Genomic DNA, 12,687 nt, shown 5'->3' with positions numbered 1-12,687 from the left:
CTTATTCATTAATAACTGCCTGAACTAGAGTACTTCAAACTTGTTTGCCACTCTAAAAGAGTTTCCAAAGTTAGACTAATTTGGAAAATGCTACATTGAATCAAGTGGCTTTGTAGGCTGCAGGATGTATCTATATAGGTAGGTGTATTGATACAATGTACAATGTGAACTACCTGTAGCCTATTCAGAATGGAGAGTCTGAAAATTATTTAACTAAAGAAAATTTGTGGGAGCATAGTTTGAGAAATGGTGACCTAGAGTACAGGTAAAACAAAAAGAATTGTGGAGTGCTCATACATAGCCTTCAGAGGTTTTTTTTGCCTTTGAAAATAAACACATCAATTATTGGCAGAAGTTTGATTTCAGAACCTTCTTATCTGGCCTAATGTTCATAAAAGTGTCATCACTACATACATTGAGTAATTTTAACTTGGTTAAAAAAAATTTCTCTTCGGCTGCTTTGTGAACAACTTCACAATAAAAATAGCTGAAGAAAACAGCCAAAAGGTTAATAAAAGCTACCCAGTGGTGGATGGGTAGGTAGACAGCATTGAATGTGATATGATTTCTGCTTCACTGAATCCAAAACTGCCCCTCTATTTGTATTTATGGAATCAGAATGTATCTTTCTAAGCATAATATTCTGAAGACAATATCTAGGATGAATAAAAATTAGAATCTTCAAATAAAGTGTTTACATGTGTTAATTCATACACTTTTATAAGTCAGGAATTCTCAGTTGCAAGTAGCAGGAAACTAACAAAAACATGCTAAAGCAAAATAAAAAATAATTAATAAAAGAGACCCTCAGTGGACACTGACATGAATAAGTAAAAAATTACATGCTGTTATAATTCACTGAGATTTGTTACTGGAGCATAGTCCAACCTGACTGATACAGAGAGTGATCTTAGTTTCTAACTTTCTAGTTCCATTCTCCTTGTGAGTTGATTTTATTTCACTTCCCATGAAATCTCCTGAGATCATCTAAATGGGTTTCTGATCCTTGCAATCAATAATCCTTGACAAAACTGATAAATGATATTTATTTATAACTATTTGGTTCTTAAATATTTATCATGTAATAGGTTCTATCCTTCTATATGCCAAAGTTAAGTTGTATGCATACTTTGAAAAATCCATCAACTTGTTTAGGGGAGGGAAGTGCCATTTATTATACTAATGGTAAGGACAAGTGTTCCCTGTACATTATTCTCATTATACAAGAACAGATGGCTGTGATAATTGCCTCTTACTTTATGCAAACTGTGATTTGACCTGAAACTCCAATTAATAGCATCTTTTCATGGCATATACAGGAGAAACAATTTCTGCTACTTTTAACAATATCTTTATTGGAGTATCTGAAAAAAACCTGAGCCTCATCAGTTATTTTAGCTTTCTTACAGAAAACCAAAATACTTTGGTTCAATATATAAATCTTTGTGTAGTATTCTTATTTCTTGAGCTTAATTCAACTGAATATTCTCTCTGGACCCAAGAGGAAGAGGCTTACTCTTTTAGACCACCTTTCAGAGCAGCTTTGGACTGTACCCTCTGCTCTGAAAGGATCCAGAAAAGTACCACAAGTTGGGGGATGAGATTTTTATGCAGTAATTGTTGACTGGTGAGACACTGACTTCTGTTTTCCATGGATAGTTGATGGTTGTGTTGAACTGAAATTAGTCAATTATAAACATTTATATTACTTTATCAAAATCCTTTCACAAATATAGTTTTAACTTCCTTACATCTTTGTAGGTGGGAAGTACAGACAGCTGATGAGACTTGCAAAAACTTCCTGCAAATGAGTGGCAGTATCGATTCTAGAACCTGGATCCCCCATTATCTAGTGCTTTCCATTATGCCTGGGTACAGAGAGGAATAACTGTCTTCTCTGTAACAGTCTCCTTAACATCTGTAAAAATGTTTACATGGCACACCGAATGTTCTAATTGTACTAGAAGTAAATCAAAGGAAATTTAAAACCATGAACATATGCTGCCTGTTAACGTTTACCACAGGAATATACAGTCTATACTCTGTTTACTGCTGACATATAGTTAACCGAGTATCATTTTTAGTGGCATTATATAATACATTTTGCTACCTAAATATTTAATGAGATGCCGCCATAAAGCTAAGCAGATATTTTTTCCGGGATATTTTGGAAATGAAGGCATATTAACTGACAGCTTATTTTAAAATATTGTTTAAATTGCAAATTTTCACTTATAAAAACAAAGGTAAGAGAAAAATAACATTTGAGCCAAGATTAAGAACGAATAGTGTTTAGAAAAGAAAGGAAAAGAAAATCTTTGCTCAGTAGCATGAACACAAAAGAATCATTACAAATATATTACTGATTCAGTGACTTCTTTTTTTATTTTGAGATAGAGTCTCGCTCTGTCACCCAGGCTGGAGTGCAGTGGTGAGATCTTGGCTCACTGCAACCTCTGCCTCCCAGGTTCAAGCGATTCTCCTGCCTCAGCTACCCAAGTAGCTGGGATTACAGACATACGCCACCATGCCCAGCTAATTTTTATATTTTCAGTAGAGATGGGGTCTCAACATGTTGGCCAGGCTGGTCTTAAACTCCTGGCATCAAGAGAGCTGCCCACCTCAGCCTCCCAAAGTGCTGGGATTACAGGTGTGATCTACTGTGCCCAGCCCTGATTCGGTGACTACTGAAATACCAGGAATTCAAGGATAACATCAGGATTTAGGAATGAGAACTGCTTAAAATCACAAAGCAATAGAAGTGGTTTCAATTGCCCATTTTAAAGTGTCTACAAAATCACTTTTTGGTGTTACAATTCTTTTAACAAGTTGAATAAAGGAATATAGCAAGTACTGATACTAAATAAAAACTGCTACCAGATATTTGACTTATAAGACCAGTATTTGTTATTATTTTTAATGTGTTATTATTTTTCATGGATTTCTGAAGGCCACAAATATCTGAAACACATTTTAATCTGGCCAGTTGAAAACTATTTTATTTATTTTGAGACAGAGTCTTGTCTGTCACCCAGTGATATTTTTAATGCCACTTAAAAAACAAACTTCAGCCATTTTATATCTTGAATGTGTAAGATGATGATTTAAGATATCTTGAATGTGATGTGTGATGATTTATTGTATCTTGAATGTGTAAGATGTGGGAACTATTTATCTGCAGGACTTACTTTATCAGTAGAAATGACTAATATGGTAGACTATGAATGAAAACTTTTCAGGTCTAGTAATAATCTGTGTTGATACTTTGGAAACCTAGTTATTACGATTATTTGCTGTCCTATTGTTGCAGGGCTCAGAAATTCTGGCCCATGAGCTTTTGTGGAGATAGAAGTACAGTTAACTAAAACATAAACTGCATGAGGAAACTGACTGCTAACATATTAACTTCCTTATTAATTCAATAAGGTGGGGGAGTAATGTTTGTTGTTCATCTAACAGATGACAAGTGAATGTTAAAATCTGTCATCCTTCTGTCTTATTTTTTTCTTGGCAGTTTAGTAATTCTCATATTGACTGAACAAAAATTATGCCTACTTACTGTTTTGGGAAAAATGTGCAAAAGATCAGAGAATAAAGTAGTCTTCTAGCCTGCTTCTGTCATATCTCAAAGGTTTTAACACTCTTTTTTTTTGGCAGATAGACATCTAAATTTCAACCCAGTCAGCACCAGTGTCTGTCTACTCATGATTTCTAATGCCAATAAAACAAATGGTTTAACATTTCAAATTGACAAGTGGCTTCACAGAGATTTAAAGGTTTCTTTTGGTCTTAATGGATCAAGGAAAGGCTCTCCATCATAAAAAAAATAATGTTGTGGTTTAACCATCCTAATTAGCTGTGACTCTAAGTTCTTTTTCCAGACAGTGATTAATTTTTTAGTTCCAAGGATACATTGTAGGGCAATTCAACATAGACTATAGTTAGCAGTTTAAAAGCAAAATCTAAATATGAATAAAAAACTGGCTGTGAACTAAAGTTTTGAAAACTTTTAAGACTAAATGTCAATTTCAAAAATTTAAATTCAACTGTTCTGAAAACAGTGGTGTGTGCCCAGTTAGGCTTAAATCTGTGCTAAATGAAACCTCCATCAGTACTAATATGATTTAACAGGTTATATGTGAGAATAGAATGACTGTAAACATGGATCACATTCAACTGGGATAAGGAGTTGAGAAAACTTTCACTGATTGCTGAAAATTATGACTTTTTTTCTTGCTGTAAATAAAATATCAATGTTCCAGCCTTAACTCCGAGGTTGGCCACTTGCAAAAGCTACCCTTTCTAATCTCCAAGGAATGTTGGGAGATTCTGAGTGAGGCCACAGCTGAGGCCTGAGCACCATCTTCACTGCTCTATCTCATCCTTGGGTATGCAACTCACTGATGGAAAGAAAAGCTCCTCCCAGTCATCTTGAATCCCTGCCCTGCCCTCCACAGCCCCAACTAAATAGATCATTTAAAAAGTGAAAATCAAATTCATACACATCTCCTTAAGAGTGGTTCCCTTCCTTCTAAGCAGTGTGGGCATATTATAAGGATCTTCTTTTTCATGAGGCTCATTTCATTTATGTCTGTGTGTGTACAGAGAACAACAGATAAATACAAAAATGACATGATAATTAAAATATATAGCATGCCACACAGGGATAAATACTACTGAGGAAAATAAAGCTGAGAAGGAACTAGACGTTGTCTTGGCACTGCAAAGGTGATATCTGAGCAAAGAGCTGAAGGATGCAGCTAAGTGAGCCATTCAGATCTCAGGTAACTGGGAAAGAGAGCTTCAGGCTGAGTGAACACCTAATGCAAAGGACGTGGGGTGGGGAGGTGCCTGATGTCACATAAGGAACAGCAAGAAGCAGTGTAGCTGGAGCAGAGGGAGTCGGTGGAAGGCCATGAGGTTGAAGGGGCCAAAATGGAAGAGGTCATGTAGGTCCTAATAGACCATTCCAAGGACGGAGAAGCGTGGAGGGTTTTGAGCAGAGAAGTGGCACGACCTAACATGTTGCTAAAGCCTCTTTGTGTTTAGCCATGGTGGAAGCATCATCAAAAGAGACCAGAAAGATGAATCTGGTAACAGGTGTCCCAAAGTTTGCACATATAACTACTGAAAGAGAAAGGAGTTGAATCCTGGAGAAATGGGTGTGTAGGTAGTTGGGAGGAGGAGGTTTCCCTAGGAGATGCACCTGCCTGGCTTCCAGGCCGCGACTGCGCAAACTCCGGTCCCGTCACTCAGTCCCAGGTCCCAACTCCGGAAGGGTACGGCCCCAAGCCTGCACCTCCCTTTGCCATGGCAACCGCTGGCTGCCCCTCCCTTCTGCCTTTTGAGCACGTGGCACCAGGACCCCGCGTTCTCTCCAGCTCGAAAGCCAGGTCTGGCCCAGAGCCGGGCTCATCAGTATTCCGCCCGCGGCGCCCACCCTTTTACCCTTCGCCGTGCCTCTCCAGGTGCATCTATCCAGTAGCTACAGACTCCCGCCGTCCGCGCGACCCCACTGTCCCCACTCCAGACCCTCCTCGGGGCTTCGCAGCCCGCCCTGCCCTCGAACGTGTCTAACGGCCCTGGGCACTGGCGCTGATCTGCCCAGCTACGCAGCGCTTTCCCAAACACTGGCCGCGGCCACTGGCTGCAGACCCACCGAGGAGAGGGGGCGCCCTGCGTCCCACTCGCAGGCAGCGCGCCCCGAGACACCCGTTCTAAGGCATCCCTGCAACAACTCTCTAGAGGGGATTCAACTCCCCCGTGCGCTGGTTAAGATTCCCCCATGCCTCCTGCAATGCACCAGACCGGGGAGGTAAACATCGAAGGCACCTGCATTGCGCCCCCGCTGGGATGCGCTGTGTGAAAGAGACTGGGACCGTCTGCTGCAAAACCGGATGATCAGAGGCGCGGGGAGTTAGGAGTGGGTTTTCTTAGGACTCACCTTATGTAGTTTCCACATGGCACCCAGAGCCTTGACTTCGTGGCTGGAGTGTTTGCCCTCCTCCAAGCATTGGTAGCACACGGGCATCTTGCACTGCACGCAGTACATGCTGTGGTTCTCCAGCTCGTGGTCTGTGCAGGTGGAGACCTTGCGCGGGCTCAGCCGCCGGCTCACACGGCCCTGGGCCGGGGGCACCAGGCGATGCTTGGCTAGGGGCCCCCGGGGCGGATGGCAGCGCAGGCGGCAAGGATCGCAGTAGAAGACGTCGCACTGTTCGCACATGACGGTGGCCTCCTTGGGCGCCTTCTCGCAGAGCTGGCACTTGAGGGCCGCGGCTTTGCTCTGCTGGTAGCGGTCAATTACCCCTTCCAGTACGCGATTCTTGGGGAAGCCGCGGAGCCCCCGGTCATCTAGGATGAGGCTGCGGTGACATTGGGGACAGGTGATACAGGAGTTGCGGGGCACCGGGGCCAGGGCCGGTGACAGGTGGGTGGCCGGTGGCGGCATAGCCGGGGGAAACACGCGGACGCCGTTAGGGGACTTCTGGCACGGGGTAGTGGGGGCGCTGGCGAAACCCCCGTAGGAGCCATAGCCGCTGTCCGCCTCGCTGTACAGGCTCATCTTGTCCAGGTCCAGATAGTCATAGTCGGAGACTCCGGAGCCCGAGGCCCGACGGCTCTGGGGGGACTCAGACTCCGGGGTCTGCACCAGGATGTTGCGGGCGCACGCCTGACACAAATTGTGAGAGCAGGGCAGGATGATGGGCTCCCGATAGAAGGAGCCGCACACGGGGCATTTCAACTCCTCTTCCATCTCCTCCATGGGGTCGGGTCTGGGAGGAGGCAGCGGGGGCTGTAGAGGGGTGCCTGAGCTGGCGAGGTGGCCGAGGGGTCCGTCTTGTCCAGCACCCTGGCCGGCGGCGGCGGCGCTTTCCCGCGTCGTGCTGGCTCGTGGACACCCGGAGAAGCGCTAGCTATGTGAGCCGCAGCCGCTGAGCCGCCGCGCCGCGCGCCAGCCCGGACCGCCCCCTCCTCCCCTCCTAGTCCCGCCCTGGCCCAGGAGCCACGGCCCATTGGGCGACGGGCGAGAGATCGAAGCTTTCATTGGCCACCAGATCCGTCCGTCTCCTCGTCTCCGCAGGCCACAGGGGGTTCGGTGGAGTCTGAGGATAGGGGTGTCTTCGTTCCTGGCTGCATGATCTCTGGAGGGGGCCGGCGTGCGGAGGGTAGCGGACCGGGAAGGAGGAATTAGGCGGGATGACTCATCCTCGCCCCGCTTCCTTCCGACCTCCGGTGCAATCTCCCAGGAGCGAGGGGGCGTGAGAAACCCCTCCCCGCAGCAAGTGGGCTGGCGGAGGGGGCTGGGGCTTGTCGCCAGCGTTTGCGTTTGGCTCTGAGCTCCGCGCCCACCTACCGCGGGCGAGCGCTGCGCAGCTCCGAGGACGCCCCTTCTCTTCCGCTACTGGCAGCCTTCGCAGGCGCCTCACTCGGGCCTAGGCTTCTGCACAGTGGGGCTTTTCTCCCACTGTGAAGCCGCTGACGCCAGGCCCTGGAGCTCCTCCATCGCGGGAGCCTGACGGCCCTGGTGCGAGCCCTGGCAACACTCTTGGCTTGTTTCACCCAACGTCCCTCGTTTCCTAAAGAGCATGTATAAAGTCGATTTCCTGGTATCGCCATGAGATTCCACTGGGTAACCCATGGAAAGGCTCAGCATTAGTCAGAATCTATGACCCCTTCGTTTCACGCTTTAAATTGTAGCTCGGCCCAGAGGCCTCAGTGCCAGGGTGTGAACGTGCTTCTTTCCACGCATCCCTCTTCCTCCTCCTAGCCTCCCACAGCACCTGGCAGAGCTTTCACGAGGCCCGCAGGGCCTTTGGTTCGGTTGAGGCAAGAATAGTTCGTCTATTTCTGAGTGCCCGTAGTTTAGTAAAGCTCTGTAAATGCATCACTGTGTGAATGCGGAGTCTGAGTGTTTGACTCCAAACAGCATTATTCAACCCCACGTGCCCTGAGCATCTGCCACAGCTTATAGCATGGTGTGCCTTCCTGTTTCCTTCAACGAGGGGCGTGGTTAGCCTGTGGTTGTAGTGTTAGTCCCTGTAAAAGGAAGGAGGGGGAAGGAAAGAAGGGAAAGAGGGAGGGAGGAAGGAAGGAAGGAAGGAGGGGGAAGGAAAGGCGGAAAGAAGGGAAGAAGAAAGGGAGGGAGGAAGAAAGAAACGAAAATCTTTTAGTCAAGTGGCATTCTGAGGTAGTAACATTTGAAATAGTACATAGCTGGCTTTTGCTGAGTGATTCATGAAGTAAAGGACAAAAACTCTGCAAATTCTAGAAATCTTCCCATTTTCCTCCTTCCAAGCAGGAGATAACTTGATTATATATGCAGCTATGTTAATAACTTAAAACTACTTTATTGTCCAGAAAAAAATGGACATTTTATAACCCTGCCTTTGTAGAAATTGTCCAGTAAACTAGGTTATCTTTTCAATACCTTCAGTTGCAATGAGAACAGTAGTTGATCATTGTGGGGGAATAAAGTCCCCATTGTTATTTAAAGCCATGTTAATCATATATGCGATGTGATTTTTTTAAAGCTGGCTTTTACTAGTTGAGACCAGAGCATCCAAAGATACATGTACTCTGTTTACAGGCATAGATAAAATTTCTTCAGGTGGTTGGGACATTATCTGCACTTGCAGGATATGCTTAATTTGTAGGTTCCAGGAGAAATTACTTATAATTAATTTAATATAGTATAATTTAATTGTATTGAAAGTTAATTATTGAGAAAATATTAGAAAGGAGTGTTCTTTTCTGTTTTTTGTGTGCATTTGACCACAGGTCACAAGTCCCTGGACACAAAAGGTGAGCAGCTGTTACACTTTGTATGAGTTTGAACTCTGTTTATCATAGTATATCCTCTAAGAGATCTTCTAATTAGCAGAAAGTTTATGCTTAGTTCAGAGTAAAGGATAATCTTAGAGGATGTCTCATGGTGTAATGCAGCGTTGGGTTCACAAAAAGAACAACACAGATTTATAATATAGTCAATATAGAAAGATTTGGTCTATTATGAAGTCATTTGAGATGATTTCATTGTTACTATCTGTTTGGTTAGGAATCAGCCAAATTAGACAGTCCTAGGAGAGCTCTTAAAATGACTGTCATTTGTTGAGAGTTCACCCTGTTCCAAACAGGGGGTTTATTTATTGGTATGCATTACTTGGTTAAATTCCTACAATTACAAGAAGAGGTAGGCACAAATATTCCCATTTTACAGATGAGTAAACTCAGGATAAGCAAAGACACTTAAGAACTCAAGGTCAAATATGGTGAAGCTGGGATTGAAACCCAGGCACATGTAAGTTTGTTCCTTTGTTCATTCATTCATTCAACAAGTGCTAAGTTCTCCTCTCTTCAAGCTCTGCATGTCGTAAGTACCCAAAATGTTCTTTGTTAACTTCTTTGATATTCTGCTTACCTTCCCTGAAAGTTTACTTTTCCCCCCCTTTTTTGGGGGTGTGCGGGAGGGACTAGAGTCTTGCTCTGTTGCCCAGGCTGAAGTGCAGTAGCACAATCTTGGCTTACTGCAACCTCTGCCTCCCAGATTTAAGCGTTTCTTATGCATCAGCCCACCAAGTAGCTGGGACTACAGGCATGAACCACCATTCCTGGCAATTTTTTGTAAGTAGAGAAAGGGTTTTACAAAGTTGGCCAGGCTGGTCTCAAACTCCTGACCTCAAGTGATCTGCCTGCTTCAGCCTCCTGAAGTACTGGGATTATAGGCATAAGCCACCGTGCCTGGCCAAAAGTTTACTGTTTTTCTTGAATTCATTTCTTTCTTTCTTTCTTTTTTTGAGGCAGGGTTTCAGAATTCATTTCCTTAAAATATTTTTGAAGGCTTTGAAGATTTCCCTTCGCATTGAACTATTTGGTCATAATATACTTTATAGTCCCCCAGTGACATATTTAAAGGGGAATAAAAATTGAAATGTAATTGATAATATTATAGAAATATTATACCATTGGGGGAATATCTTCTGTCTTCCAGCTGGTGATCAGTCCTGCCCTGAAGCACAAGGATTGATAGCCCTGTAATTTCATCATTCCTGGGATGACTGCAGATGTTCTCTTTTGCGTAAAGTGCCTAATTATCCTCTGAAACTTACTCTTCACCCAAATTATGTTCTTTAGCGATGAGAGGAATTAAATTTAAAATGCAATAACAGCTTTTGCATTTTTTGAAAAAGATAAATGTTTTTCTTTTTTTGATAAATGTTTTTCAATGAAAAATTGAGTTGCTTTCCTATTTGCTTTTGACTACAATGCTTGATTATTAACAAAATAGTCTCTGTGAGTCTAAAGAATGAACACAGAGAAGAAAGGTTTTTCTTTCCACATTCTCTCCTAGAGCAGTCTGTCCTTAGTTGGAGGGGGCAAAAATCAGTGAGAGGACCTGATCTTAGGCTTTAACATTTTAAGATTATCTGATATATATATATATATATATATATATATATATATATGTATATATATACACATATATGTATATGTATATACATATATATGTATATATATACAGATATATGTGTATATCTGTATATACAGATATATGTATATACATATATATATATACACACACACATATGTATATATATGTATATATGTATATATATGTGTGTGTGTATATATATATATATATATATATATATTTAAGGTATTTGAATAAGGGTCTTGCTGCATGTGATTTATAAAGTCCCTCATTTGAAAAGTGATAAATGTGATGTTTCTATTTTCAATAGAAATTCTGAAGAAATTTCTTTTTATGGAATAATTTACCCCATCTAGTCCACTAATATTCAATTTTATACTTGTAATATTTTGTACTATCCTTTAATAACATACATTTATTTATTGTTGATATCCTTGGGCAATTTTAATTACATGATTATTATAGTGAATTATGAGCTTTTTCCCATTTAGTACTACTGGAAGATGGCCATATTCAAATGCTGTAGTATTTATGATTGTAAGTAATATATTACCTATAGGTTGGGAAGGGTAGACTGGAGAATCAGAGAAAATGAAAGATTTAATGAATCCTATTTGGAGGTAAGAGAGTTGGAGGATAAATCCGGAAGACCTAACTTGTGAATAACAGGAATCTCAGAATGAGGAAATAACACAGGTGAAAGAAAAACCATAGTTGGAAAACATTTCCCTGAACCAAAAAACGATATAAAATTACAGATTGAAAGGATTTTAGAATTATAGATGACACTAATGAAAAAACACCCAGTCATACACAGGCACAATTCTTAACTCAGGAAAAAAGATCATTTTACAAGCTCCGAGACAGAAAGAACATTGTTTTTTCTTTAATTGTAAAGAAAAAAGAATCAGATTGGCATGGAACTTCTTTCTGCAACCTTACAAGGGAAATTATGTGAAATAAATTCTACAGCCTACTAAAAGTAAAAGAAGTCACCCTGTCATAGTCCATTTTTGCTGCTGTAACAGAGCACCACAGACCAGATAATTTATAAGAAACAGAAATATTTTGGCTTAAGGTTCTGGAGGCTGGGAAGGCCCAGATCAAGACACTGGCAACTGGTGAGTGCCTTCTTGTTGCACCATCCCATGGTGGAAGGGCAGAGAGAGGGCAGGATAGAGAGCAAGAGTGGGGTGAGCTTGTCCTTTTATACGGAAGCCGCTCCGGCAATAAGAAACCTATTCCCATGATAATGGCATTAATCCATCCATGAGGATGGTGCCCCCGTAACCCAAACACTTCTTAAAGGTTCCAACTTCTAACACTTTCTTACTGGGGATCAAGTTTCGAACACATGAACTTTGGGGGACACAGTCAAACCATAGCACAGCCTATAGCCTGCCAAAAGATCATTTGCTTGTCTGGTCAAAGAAGAATGTTCGCAAGAATTTAAAGAATAGAGCACTTACACATTCCATCTGAGAAAAATATTGAGAATAATTTTAAACTAAATTACATATAAATCTTAACAGACTCCCCCAAATAGATTAGGAGCGATTGGGGACCTGAAAGCATCCTAAGGACCTGATACTGGGGAGAAAGAAGAAATGAGAAAGGAAAGGTGGAAAATAGAATGTCTCAGTTGGAGGGATTACTTGGTATCTGTTTTTCTCACATAATATTAGAACAATATCTATATTGTGAGGCCTGGAAAAGGAATATAACTATCAATGAAAAGTAAAATAGAACTTGCAAATTAACACACATAGGGAAAATATTCTGTGAAACTCTACAAGAGCAATTTTTAAAACCTAAATGAAAGGAATACTTTCTGGCAATATATATTAATTGAATTAATTCCTCAAAATAGAAAGATCGAATAGACCAACCTCCATAAAAGGGATTTGAAGGATAATTTCAGATATATCATTAAAAGAGAGAGGATGGTTGCACTGATCCGTTCTAGTTAAATTTTTTAAAACAAGCAATTTTAATGCTTTGAAATAATCGAAATTAAAGAAAAATAGGGACTATTTCCCAGTCTGCTTTATGAAGCCATCATAACTTTAATAACAAAACATGATTATATAATAGAGAATACAATAAATAAAAATCTGTGGTCCAAAACCTACGTGTTAGATGTAAAAGTACTAAATAGTATGTCAGCAAATAGATTTCAGATCTATATATAAAGATTAATAAACTATGAGCAAGTAGGGTTTTTCCTAGGACTGCAAATATAGTTGAGTATCAGG

The 12,687-nt window shown here is 41.7% G+C and overlaps 1 protein-coding gene across 11 annotated transcripts in view; it reads right to left on the bottom strand.

Moving 5' to 3' along the window:
- The window catches only part of TRIM9 (tripartite motif containing 9), a 260,580-nt gene that overhangs the window by 118,764 nt on the left and 129,129 nt on the right, over positions 1 to 12,687 (bottom strand). For all 11 annotated transcript variants that reach the window (XM_010341083.3, XM_074393934.1, XM_074393937.1 and 8 more), the window contains one exon: positions 5,945 to 8,040. In XM_010341083.3, coding sequence (XP_010339385.1) covers positions 5,945 to 6,766 — 822 coding nt within the window. In that variant the 5' untranslated portion in view covers positions 6,767 to 8,040. The remainder of the gene's footprint in view (positions 1 to 5,944; positions 8,041 to 12,687) is intronic.

The sequence above is a fragment of the Saimiri boliviensis genome, chromosome 2 (genome assembly GCF_048565385.1).
Source record: "Saimiri boliviensis isolate mSaiBol1 chromosome 2, mSaiBol1.pri, whole genome shotgun sequence".
Lineage (NCBI taxonomy): Eukaryota > Metazoa > Chordata > Mammalia > Primates > Cebidae > Saimiri > Saimiri boliviensis.
This window is presented reverse-complemented; position numbering and strand designations above follow the sequence as displayed.